Source organism: Equus asinus, chromosome 27 (assembly GCF_041296235.1).
Source record: "Equus asinus isolate D_3611 breed Donkey chromosome 27, EquAss-T2T_v2, whole genome shotgun sequence".
In the NCBI taxonomy this organism is placed as follows: Eukaryota; Metazoa; Chordata; class Mammalia; order Perissodactyla; family Equidae; genus Equus; species Equus asinus.
Window position 1 is genome coordinate 36,150,616 of NC_091816.1, and position 13,618 is coordinate 36,164,233.

At 36.5% G+C, this 13,618-nt stretch overlaps 1 protein-coding gene across 2 annotated transcripts in view; it reads left to right on the forward strand.

The window, feature by feature from the left end:
- The window catches only part of CSMD1 (CUB and Sushi multiple domains 1), a 1,835,848-nt gene that overhangs the window by 1,470,386 nt on the left and 351,844 nt on the right, over positions 1-13,618 (forward strand). For both annotated transcript variants that reach the window (XM_044760557.2, XM_070499942.1), the window contains one exon: positions 67-255. In XM_044760557.2, coding sequence (XP_044616492.1) covers positions 67-255 — 189 coding nt within the window. The remainder of the gene's footprint in view (positions 1-66; positions 256-13,618) is intronic.

A 13,618-nucleotide genomic window follows, 5' to 3' on the forward strand; every position in this document is an offset into this window, starting at 1 on the left:
CAAATATTTTTTTCTTTTCTACAAACCAGATAAGTCCTTCTATAATGTCTTTTTCTGTGCATCTAGGTGTGACTCTAGAGTCAGACTCTTGCCTCGATCCGGGGATCCCTGTAAATGGTCGGCGGCATGGCAGTAACTTTGGCATCCGATCTACGGTGACTTTTAGCTGTGATCCAGGATACACACTAAGCGATGATGAGCCACTTGTCTGTGAGAGGAACCATCAGTGGAACCACGCGTTACCCAGCTGTGATGGTAGGTACAGCCCAAGGAAGCAGTAAATCATAAAAGAGTGCAAAGTCATGCCAATATTAAATGGTTTGGGTGGTATGTGTATCTTACAAGGTGGTATAATAGGAATAAAGTGGGATTTCTATTTGAAAGCTTGTACACCTTAAAAATATTATTGCTGTTTAACACTTGAAGTTTACCTAGGAAATTTTCTCTATTAGGTAGAGCATCTGTTTAGAAATGAAGAATAAAACATTGTGGGCTGTCCTTAAACTTTATCTCCAAACACACAATCTCATAGAGCTTATTTATACACATAACCTTATACATAGCATTTCTCGAAGGCAGCATGTGGCACCACATAGTGAATGTGCATATTTTACATTGTCAGCCCTGATTTTCCTCTGACCCAGGTCTGAGTGTCAGATGGCTTCTTCTAGGTCTGCACAGCCTGCCTGGGTTCTCTCAGACTCTTCCTCTCTGGCGGAGCTCTCTTCCCAGGAACACTGATTGTCGGGGAGTTCCCCGGAGGTCCCCAAGTGGGCTTTTGTGCTACCAGCCAGCCACTCCCCCTGCCCTGCACAGATATATATATATATATATATATATATATGTGTATATATATATATATATTTCCATTTTAAGTACTTTTTTATAAGCATTTCCATTTGAACATGATATATGCATTCATTAAACACCTTGACTTCTTTTAAATGATATACCAAAAATAACAGGGATTATGGGACAATTATGCTGCGGACCACTCAAAATCTTTGACCTTTGTCATGATAGTATTAATCTAAATGATAACTGGTACTTTGAGAGAGTGCCTGCCAAGTGTAGGGGGCAGCACATAGTGGCTGAAGGGCTTCTCAAGAAGTATGAAAAATCCACGAGACCAGTAGAGTGAGAATGCTGGCTTCAGGCAGTAGCGGATGGCAGACAAGCTCAGCATCTGTAAAGCCATAGTTTAAGAGGCACAGAGGGAGGCAACCTGACCTGAACCATGAGCTGAACAAGGCAAGGGGGAGTCCAGCTGGGAGAGGCTCCTAGGTACACATGGATCTGAAAGAGCTCCTTTTTTGTGCTGAATATGAGCTGAGGCATTTTTCTTTTCCTGTTATAGGTTATAATTCTGCTATATCACCTCCACTTGCCTAGGGAAAATGTTGCAAGCACCCACATAATTTTCACATGATGCTAACACCATTTTTCTTTTTAACAATCTCAAATAAGCTGTTTATATAGAAACATGTACTGTATCAGGATAGACTAGAAATTTAGAGGATTGGCAAAAATCTATATTCTTAATTCCTCCTAAATTTCAGTAAAAATAAGTAGTCCCCCTTTATCCATGATTTTGCTTTCTGCAGTTTCAGTTACCCAAACTCAACCATGATCCAAAAATATAAGGGAAAATTCCAGAAATAAACAATTTGAAAGTTTTAAATCACTTGCCATTCTGAGTAGTGTGATGAAATCTCGCTCTGTTCGGCTTCATCCCACCCAGAATGTTAATCATACCTTTGTCCTGAAGATCCATGTCATAGATGCCACTCGCCCGTTAGTCACTTACTGGCCGTCTAGGTTATTAGATTGACTGTTGGGGTATCGCAGTGTTTGTGTTCAAGCAACCCTTACTTTCCTTAATGATGGCCTCAAAGCACAAGGGCAGTGATGCTGGCAATTCGGATAGGCCAAAGAGAAGTTATTGCTGTTAATCTCTTACTGTGCTTAACTTATAAGTTAAACTTTATCATAGGTGTGCATGTACAGGAAAAAACATAGTACATATAGGGTTCAGTACTAAGGGAGGTTTCAGGCATTCACTGGGGGTCTTGGAACAAATGTATCCTCAGGGATAAGGACGGGGACTGCTGTATATGAATCCGCAACATGGACTATGAGTATTTAGCTCCCACATATTCCCCATATGAGGACCTATCAAAGCCAACTGCCTCCTTTCAAAGCAGGAATGATGAAGACCTGTGAACACTAGGTGTGCGTAAATTATTCTAAGAAGATGTGTCTTTCATTTTCATTCTTTTTACATTAGAACTTAAATCAAGTCTAAAATAATATGTCACCTTAACAAATGTCTAGAGGACCATAATATAAATAAATTTACTTATAGAAAACATCATAATATTAAACTATTATGAGAAGTCCCGTAAAAGTCAAGACAAGGACAACTTCCTCAGTATTGGAAATATTATTTAACATTGTCCAGAAGAGGCTAACTAATGCAAAAATTTAAGAAAATGAGATGAATTATAAATATTAGAAAGAGAAGATGATCAATTATTAGTAATAATAAGTTCTTAGTAGGCGACTACATTCAGAATAAACATAAATCAATAGATTTCCACATAGGATGTAACTTATTAGAAGTATAATAGAAATATATATAGGAAAAAAGCTAAAACTTGCCATAAATATATCTAACAGGAAATGTGAGAGCGTATTATAAAAAATAAAATAGAAATTTACAACAGAAAACAAAATGATACCCTAATAAATAGGAATACATACTGCATCTCTAGATAAAAAAAATGAAAATTAAATGTACAAGTTTTCTGCAAACTAAGTTTTAAATTCAGTAAAATTGAATTAAAATTACTTTGGATTTTTAATAGAAATTTGCATACATTTAAAAAGTAATCTGAAAGGTTAAAGACTGCAAATAGCAAATATATATTTAAAGAATGATAAAGAAGGACTCTCCTATCCGTATCATATCAATCATCCATATCCATATCATATCCATATCAAAGCATACCAAAAACATGAAATAATGAGAACAGTATGGAATTACCACAGAAATATACAGAGAGGTTAATGGTACAGCATAGGGATTATATTAACAGATCTATGCCTTTAGAGAAACTTAATTATTGTAAAATTATTCCAATTTAATAAGGAAGGATGACCTATTTGTTAAATGATGTTGGTCAAAATGGAAATCTGATTCGATTTTAAAATGTTAAAAATATAAACAAATGTTACACATCAATTACAGATAGAAACATAAAGATTCAAAACTTAAAATCGCTATGTGAAAATATAATAAAACGTTAAGACAACATTGTATTGAATATACATTTTTTCATTTATTTATAAAAATATAAATGTATAGCTCAGTCAATTTTCCCGGATTAAAGATCACATAAGATCAAGACCATACAGATCAATAAATAAACTTTACCAGCCCCACAGAAGTCCTTTTCCTATCCCCTCTAGTCACTGCCCCCACAAAGGCTACCACTCTCTTGACTTTTTAGCACTGTAGCTGATGTATACAAATGAAATCATACAGAATGTGTATTTTGGTGTCCAGCTTCTTCCATTCATCCTTACATTTTTGAGATCCATCCAGATCATGTCACTAAGCTGTATTTCATTCATTCTCATCATCTGTACTTTGTCACATAAACCAACCACCATTTTTTATTCCATAATACTGTTCATGAGCATCCAAGTTGTTTTGAGCACCTTTTCATATGTTTGTCAATATGTCCTCCTTGGTGAAGCACTTGTTCTTTTCTCATATTCATAATGAGTCATGTGTCTTTTTCTTATTAAATTATAAGCATTGCTTATATATTTACATGCAGTTCTTTTGTTGGATCTGTGCATTGTAAACATTTCTCTCACTCTGTAATTGTCCTTCCCTTGTTGATGTTTTCTTGATGAATAGAATGTTTTAATTTTAAAGTTGTCTAATTTTTCTATATTTTCACTTGTGATTGGTGCTTTAAATATAGTATTTAAGAAGCCTTGCTACCCTCAGAGTCGTAAAGATATTCTACTATTTTCTTCTCAAAAACTTTAAAAATTTTAACAGCTTTATTGAGGTATAATTGAAATGCAGTAAACTGCCTATTTTTAATGTGAATAGTTTGATATGTTTTGAGATACATACACATCCATGAAACCATCACTGTGGTTAATAACTTGTTCGTCATCCTAAAAGTAAGCACACTTTTTTCTTTCAGATTCAAATTTCAATCCATCCAAAATTTTGGGTAAGGTATGATATAGTGTCTAGATCCATTTTTTTTCCAGTATGGCTGTCCAATGAGACAGCATCATTTATTGATAAGATCATTCTTTCTCCACTGCACTGTGCCATCAATTTTGTTACACAAGTGACCACAAATGTGTGAGTCATTTTTTTTGTCCATTGAGAAATTTTAGGTTTTAAATCTTGGAAAGCCTCCTGAAGAAATCTAGAAACTAAATGAAATACATTGACAGATTATATATGGATGTAAAAATTCATCTATTAAAAAATTTAAAAAAGGTAAAAGAAGAAGATCAGACTACAAAAAACAGTTGCTCTGTCCATGTAATCACATTCGAAATAATGGTATCATATAAATGGATGAGAGAAGAACAAGGACACAAATAAGCCAAGAGATCTATGAGGAAAACGTACACAGGCAATTCACAGAAGATACACAACAGGCCAATAAACACTTAAAAATATGCCCACTGTGACTAGGAATCCAGGAAACACAAATGAAACAGTAACTCTGCTCTCCTGTTGGATTTGCACAGAAGTAAAAATGTCAAATTACTCTATATCATTGAGGGATTAGGGAGTTGCATATTCCTTAGACACTATTACTGGGAAATTAAAATGATCCACCCTTTTTGGAGGAAAGAAATAGCAAGTCACAGAGCAATGTCTATTGTGTATATGGACATGTACATATCTGTAAATTATAGGTACACACAGTATATACACAGAAAATGTTGGAAAATAGACATTCTAAAATTGTAGCTGTAATGCCTTCCTAATGGGAGATAAGTAGGCTGTCAAAGAGAGATTTCCAATTTGTAGCTTTGTATTTTTTGGTGTTATTTGAATTTTTATTATCATGTTTTATTTTTGTATTTGGAACTGTAATAATGAAAATTTAATAATAAATGTAATAATGAAAAAACTAAAAGTTACCCATGTGACTACTGGATAATGTCAGAAGGATACTAGCTAGGGGACTAATTAAAAATTTGTAAAACCCGAGAATGTCATAAATAGTATACAAAACTATTCACTATATTTTTAGGGTTCTTTATAAACAATAGTTATAGCACAAACACTAACCCTTAAAATTCTTAATAAGAATTCATGTGTAAATGAACTTTAATATATTTTATTAAATCACTTAATCCAAAATTTGAAATGAAATAAGTTAAATGTATGAATAATTTTATTTGAATATTTACATGATATGAAACACATATGGCTTTATTGTACATTATTGTGTAGTTTTAATAGTTTCCTTTTTTAAATTTTGGATTACCACTAAAATTGGAATTCAGAAATGGAACACATGTACGTGTTCTTTTTCACGTTTTTGTTTGGAGGGGGCAGTTGAGCAACTGCTAGCATAGAACTTCTCAAGTTATTTTAATTTCAAACTTTCCAGTCAGAGCTGGGAAGATTGAAATGCCGAAGTCCTCTGATCACGATTTAAACACTGCGCAGTGATGAAAGATGGCACCTTGTTCATCACAGAAGACACGCAGTGTCGTCAGGTTAACTAGACTTGATTTGGTAAAGAAAACCAGCATATACAAGAGAGAGAGACTTACCCTGATCTGCTTTCAATCTGGATTTGAACTGAATTCTTCTCAAAAAAGGACAACACATACATGCTAGAATACGCTCTATGTATTCCTGATTCAATAAGAGTAACTTGCTTTGTTTAAATATTTCAGTATCTAACCAAGAGTGTTGCTACTTCTGTCCAGCAAGCAGCCTCAGCAGATGCGTCCACCACCACCCTGCCCTCTATCGCCCCTCAGCCAAACACGGACAATGTTTACTCCCCTTCTGCATACTTATGTATCCTATTTTCTGAATCATCCCACCCTCCAAGACCAGGTCGCACTCAAGCTTCCACATCAAAATTCTTCTGAAATTGCTCCAGGTCACCAGGATTACTAACTTTTTTGATGTCCGTTTCTCCTTTGTGAATTTCTATAAAGCATAACTTTAAAACTGATGATCTAGGGGCCAGCCCCATGGCTGAGTGAAAAAAAAGGATTGGCAACAAATGTTAGCTCAGATGCCGATCTTAAAAAAAAAAAAAGCAATTTATGATCTTTTCTCATCATTCATATTCTGTCTTAGTCTGTAGGAGCTGTTATAATACCACAGACAGGGGAGCTCATAAATGGCAGAAATTTGTTTCTCACAGTTCTGGACTATGGAATCCCAAAGTCAGTGTGACAGTGTAAGGGAGGAAGAACATTTCCTCTATCCACTCTAGGTTGTTCTGACTGGGCTACAAATTAAGTTGACATGAGACAGAATAACAGGAGAAAATCGAACAAGTTTAATAACATGTATACATGAGAGAGATCCAGGAATTCTGAGTAACTTGCCAAAATGGTAGAAGTTCTCATCTTAAATACCATCTTCAGGTAGAGACAAAGGAGGATGTTGGGGGTGGGAGAATCAGTTATGGGATTTCAAAAGGAAGGCAATTCACATGGAAATGGAAAAGTAAGTGCTTGATAAACAGAACATTGACAAGAGTGGGCTTAGCAAGGATCCTCCCAGTCTATCTATACCCAGAGTTATCTATGGCTTTGATCTTAAATTCTTTTAGGCGCTTAGGAGGAAGGCCAAAGTTTCTTTCAGAGTCTTTGCTTCTTAAAAATAAACCAAAGAGGTACATTCTGAGATGGCCACTTCTCATCCCCCGCAACAGCATGATCGAGTTGTTGTGAGAACCCTCTTCCAGGTTTCAGACTGTTGACTTCTTGCTGTATCTTCAGGTGTGGAGAGGGAGGCAGCTCCCTGGGGTCTTTTCTTATAAGGGCACTAATCCCATTCATAAGGGCTCCACCCTCATGACCTAATTACCCCCAAAAGGCCCCACCTCCTAACACCACCACATTGGGCATTAGGATTTCAACACGAATTTTGGGGGGACACAAACATTCATACATATATAGATACACACGCTTAGTCATTTAATAGTCTTCTCAGTTTGATTTAAGCTCCTAGGGAGTAGAAATTGAAGAACTCATCGAAAATACAACACTTGAGCTGGGATTCCAGTGATGAGGAGAATTTCCCAAGTAGCCAACATGTGAAGAGCATTCTAGGCAGAGGAAATGATCAGACTCCCCTGGAGCTGATAGACTTGGCACGTTCTGCAAATTCCTGGAGGTTTAGTGACATAGAATGAATAGAAAATGAATAGATTGATTAGTAGGAAATTATCAGGGAGAAATGCAGTGACAAGAGACTGAAAAGGGCCTTATGTGCTTGTGTACTTTGCCAGTAACTGAGATGCTCTAGAAATGACAGCTATATATTGGGTGTTTTCCACAGAAAATAAAGATACACTAGACTTACGTATCTTTTATCATCTCCTATTTTAAATTTATGTAAATTTGAAATTTAAGCCTTCTAAGTGGATTGGTAACATAAACTATTTGCTTTGCTTTTGCTTGATTGAAATAATAAATGTATGATAAAAAGCTATTAATAAATCTGCAAACTTTAGGAGACTTTAGAGTTTGATAGGAGAATTTTCATCAGTCACAATTGACTATTTTCATTTAACTGTAAGAATTGTTTTTGTTCTCTTTTCAAATCTTAAGCAAACTCTCCAACCACATGGGTTTTTGTTGTAATAAGTGGTACATCAATAGGATATTTATTTAAACCTTTAAAAATTCATTGCTCTCAAAAAGGAAAGAGTAAATCAGAATTATGGTATTTTGTATCATCATGAAAAAAGATAAACTCTATCAATGTCTTTCATATCTCCATGGCATTGCTTCACTCATTTTTACTATTTAGGTTTTAGCATATTCAAATTTTGTATAAATAATGTGAACCTTAGGATAAATTGTCCTCCTTTTATTTGGTGAAACACAAATGCAAGGAAAACTTTGAAAAAACTTGTTCATTAAATAAACATTTTTTGTAAACTGTTTACTCTTTCCACAAACGTTTATTGGAGAACGATTGTATTTGCAGCTACACCGTTGAAAGATTATAATCTTTTAGCACAGGGAGAGGAAAGACATTTTTTAAATCATCCAATGAAGTAAGTGCTTTATTAGACACAGGAAAAATGATTGAGAATAAAGAGATGAAAGAACGAGTTACAATTTGGAGTCTTGAAAGGCCTAGAGGACAACTTTGAAGACGCATCTTTAAGAATAAAGTTGAGAGGAAGGAATAGGATTCAAAGTGAGAGAATAGAAAGAATCAAGGCATGAAGGCACAAAAAAGGCCTGAAGGATTTGGGAGATAGAAGTTAATTTGCTGAGGGTAGATGATGATCAAAGGTAGTTCAAACGCCTTTCACACTAGTCCTGTGAGCATAAACCTGATTCCGTAGGTGAGAGATTTGAAACTGTGGTGCATGGAGTTCCCACAGTGGAGACCCAAGGGTTTCTTTGAGGGTGAAACTGAGGACGATGGCAGGAATTGGAATCCATCCCCTTGCTTCAACTGAGCAGCTCGAATTTATCTCTCTCTTTTAATGTAGGGCTTCTGTATAAGATTTCTTTTGAGAAAATGATTCTAATTAAAATGAATGAATGAATTGAATAAAATCAATGACTTCTCTAGGACCTGAAGAGTCCATGAATCATTTGAAATGGAAAGTAACCCCGTTAAGTTTTTGCTTTGAATAGAACTTTATTGGTAGTTTAAAGCAAAAAAGGAAATAGAAGAGGAGACAAGAAAGAGACAAATCAGGCAGTACTGTGTAGTTTCACACGTTAATCTCTTTAAGGAAGTGGAAAGAGGAAGGAGCTAGGGATAAATGAGACAAAAACAACCTGAAACACATCAGTTACAAAAGTATGAGAAATGAGGAACAGATAGAAGGCTCCTTAGGAAGATATGGGCAGTGTAGGAGAGAGAAGTGACTTGAAGGTTACCCTCAGAGACAGCATGCAGTTGGAAATTCAACTTTGGTTTGAGAAAGAAATCAGTGTTTAAACAATGTGATTTGAAAGCTATCAGGTATTTAGTTAGAGTTGGCACTGTGGAAATAAACGAGATCTTCCAGGGAGAGAGTAGAATCTGTCTTCTTTGATTCCTCTCCCTTTCCCACCATCATCTCTCATGTGGAAAATGACTAAGGCCTGCGATGTAGTCCACATGCTTCGACTCTTGCCTTCCTCCAATCCAGGTGGGTAGACATTTAAAAATAAACTTACTAAAGCTGAGGTTTGGGTTCTATGAAACAACTGACTTGTCTGCAAACTTGAATTTCTTAGAAGACTTTGGGCAGGGTCTGGGCAGGTGAGGGGAGGATGAGAATGACGGGAAATCGGAAATTACAGAGTCCATGGGAGGTTTTGGGCTTTACTCAGAAGAACAGTAGGCACTCAAGGACCCTACAATAAATTGGCAGCCGACAGCCCATCACAGAGCAATCTGCTAATGCTGGGTTGACTCGGCATTAACTTCTGCATTCCTTCCATCCTTTTATTACATACTCAATATTCCAAGTCCTGGGAGTGGACATCTGCATGGACATCTGCATGTTCACTTTGCTTCCTCACCAGCCGACTCTACTCTAATCACCTAGACAAGCTTTGAGTTTAGGGGATAAATTAAGATTCTTATTCTTAGAATAGTTATGCTTAAATTATTTAGTTATTGCTGTAAATTATTTGCCTTGCCCAGTAGAATGTAAACTTTGGAAAAACAGAGACTTGTCTGTCTTATTCGTTGTTGTATGCCCAAGAGCAAAAAGCAGTACTTGGAAAATAATAGTAAATTTCTCAGTGAACCATTTTGGATGGATGGTTGGATGAATGAATGGATAAAATCAGAAGGGCAAAGACAGCACTTGAACAATGGTTGGGCAGTCTACTTCAAATTACCTGAGAAAGATCTCAAAATATATCACCTTTTTTGTCTTTCCCTAGTTTCTGTGTATCTTAGTTCTCCATCCAGGAGATTTCCAATATCATGTCTCTGGGTCCTTGATGATGGTTAGGTAATAGAAATAGGAAAATAAACTTCAAGAAATGAGAGCCTTAAGGATAGCAAAAGTAAAATTTTAGTGTATCTTTTACAACTACCCAGAAAAGACTCTACAGTGCATGAAGAAATAGATTATTGTAATTCAAATTATATGCAGCTGTGTTTGTAGCTCTGCTGAAGGAAATATATTCATGTCTATATATGAATGTAGTCATAGACCCATGGGGACACTAAAATGTAAGTTGAGTCTCTTATTTTACTCCCTTCTCTCTTCAATTTCAGATGGGAATATCAGTGCAATTCTCTGTACATCAAATGTCCTTTTCCTAAAAAATATTGTAGGCTTTGTGGACAAAGTTATTTTTATACAAAATATTCATCATGTGTGAATTAGACTACATTATGTTTGCACATATATGAATCAAAATAAGCAGCAGACTTGCTTTATCTGTAACTTTCTGTCCTACTTTGCTCCTAAATATCAGCCTGATGGGATTGGTTAGCGACTTCTGAGTTCTACATTGAATGGATGGAAAACATCAAACAGTGGTCACATGTCTTCCCTTCCAGGCTTTTCTCCACCATATGATCAAACAATTTATTCTGTTGACATTAACAGAAAGAACAAAACAAAGGCTGATAAATTTTATAATTTTTAAATGTAACTGGATATGGATTAATTTTTATCAGTTTATATAATGTATGCAAATTTTAAAGTAATAGCTACTGATAAGTAACTGAATACATGATAACTCACTTTTACATAAAATATTTTTCATTCATTCTGGTTAAATCTTTGTGAAAAATTTGAGAAGTTAATGTCCTAGTTTACGTCAATCCAGACAAACAAATGAAGAGTTACCAATCTATAGCTTGTATATTCAGGACTCCGTACTTTCCTGGTTGTCTTCTCACTGTCTTGGCCATTCCTCAGCTTCCTTTATTGAAGACTCCTCATCTCCCTGAACTGTTAACATTGGAATATCCCAGGTTTTAGTCTTTTTATCTACATCTACATCCACTGCATTGATGATCTCATCTGGTTATGCTCTCGTTTCTCTCCCTTGGTCAGACCTCTCCCATGGAATCCAGACTTACATATCCAATTGCAACTCCACCTCTTCTAGGTGGACGTCTAGTAGGCATCAAGCTTACATCTCCAAAACTGAGCCAGTTCACTCTCAAAACCTGCTTCTCCCAAGGTCAACCTTTGCCTTCAGTTACTTCACACTTAGGCTTAAAACCTGACAACCATCCCTGGCCCTCCTTTTCTGTCATGGCTCCCACATCACATTCATGAGGAAATCCTATTGGCTCTACCTTCAAAATATGGGCAGGTTCTGATCATTTCCCACCTCCTCTGGTCCAGAATCCTATCTGCTTTACTCTCTGCTACCCTCACCCCATCCTCACATAGAGCTTGGCGATCAGGGTAAAACCTATGTTAGCGCGTGTCATTCTCTGTGTGGGGCCCTCCAGTGGACCTCCATTTCACTCAGAGAAAAGCCAAGGCCCTTACCCTCTGGAAACTCCCCTCACTCTCTCCGTTTCCTTCTCACCCTCCCAGCCACACTGGCTTTCTTTCTATCCATCTCCCAGGAGGCCCACTCTAGATTTAGGCCTTTGTTCTTGATGTTTTCTCTCAGCTCAAGTTCTTCATCAGCCGTCGAGTGGCTCCCTCATCCCTCTCCAGTCCTTCTTCATAGGCCTCTTCCCAACCACCCTATTTCTATTATCACATAAATTTATATTATCCTATCTGTCTTTCCCTCTTAGTTTTCTTCTCTGGCATTATCATCTTCCAACATTGTATTTGATCTACTCTTCATATTATTAGGGCCATATTCTCTCATCATCAAATAGGATGTATGCTCCATGGGGGCAGAGATTTTTCTCTATTTTGTCCGTTATTATCTTTCCAGGGCTGAGGACAAGACCTGGTTAATAGTAGCTGTTCAATAACTCCTTGTTTCATAAATTGATTTCAATTGTTACATTACTGTTAACTCTTTCATAAGGAAGTGTAGAGTCAATGTAATTTTAAGATGTGAAAATCTCATGAGAAATTATTAAAATATTCTAGAACTCATTTAAAAAGTTTCTATCTTGCCCATTTTTACATAGCTCTTTCCATTTGGTTTGCATATTCAAAGACATTATTTGTTCCCTTAAAATATGTGATGAGAAATATCATATCTTTCTTAAATTAATTCATTCTCTTACAAATATTATTTGTGGAACTAGCTTTTCTGAAATGTAATTCAAGATGTTCATGTTAATAGGAAACCGTTGTTCCAGGTCTCACTCATTTAATAATAGTTAATCTTACCTAGTTCAAAAAAAGGAATTATAATCACATATGTGCAAAGAAGGAGATCATGTTGAAAGAGAGAGTGGGGGCATCCTATGAAATGAAGAGTAAGGCCCGATACTGATTGCGTGCTTCTGTATGAGAGACAGTGTTCTCAGTCCTTCACATGAGTTAGCTCATTTCATTCTCACAGCAACCTGAGCACGAGGTATTGTTATTGCTCATTTTACATAGGAAGAAACAGGGTAGCAGAGAAACATGCTCTGTGTCACCAGCCAGTAAGTGCAGGAGTTGCTGAGTGAGTCTGGCAGCCTGGGTCTTGGATCTGTGCTGTTGACACATGTGGGCTTTTGGCGACATGTGGAGATGTCTGAGGAGCATGTCAAAACCAGAGGACCCCTGACTGACACTCAGCTGGAACCTGAATCGCCTTATCCACGCCTGAGCCTCCTGCTTTGTTCATTCCATCACCTTGATTCCTTTTTAGTTCAGTTCTACCTTCTCCGGAAAGCTTGATAGGGTTTAACACAAGAAAGAAAAGAAAAACATCCGGAGAATGTATCAATACTCAAATATTTGCAAAATGAGGGCATATTGAGTTTATTCAAATTATTATATTATTGATAACTTGAAGATCTAATACCTGTTAATAATTATCAACAGCTAATAATTTGGGCATTTAATGTAGATGAACTGTGTAAATTTTGCTCCATGGTGACAATCATTGTAAACAGCTACCCTAAGAGATGGGTTTTATCACAATTTTCATTTTCAGGGTAAGACAATAGTGAAGATAACTTACCAAGACCTCAGAGCCAGCCAGTCGCAGGGTCGGTGTCTGAACTCATCGCTTTCTGACGGCAGAGTCTGGGCACTTAAACTTCCATATTACGTTGATTTTCTAAATGTCACCGCTTTCCTGTTCAAGTGACTATATAAAACTTTTTCTTCCTTCGAAAATGAGTCTCTGAGGTGTATTGACCAGGGCATGTTTTGTTGTAGAGGCTTTAAATTCATTGAAGTACAACTAAGAAGACCAGCAGCTCTAGAAAATGCAAACCTGCACCCTTTCTGAAGCTCTAATTGTGTAAGGGGTG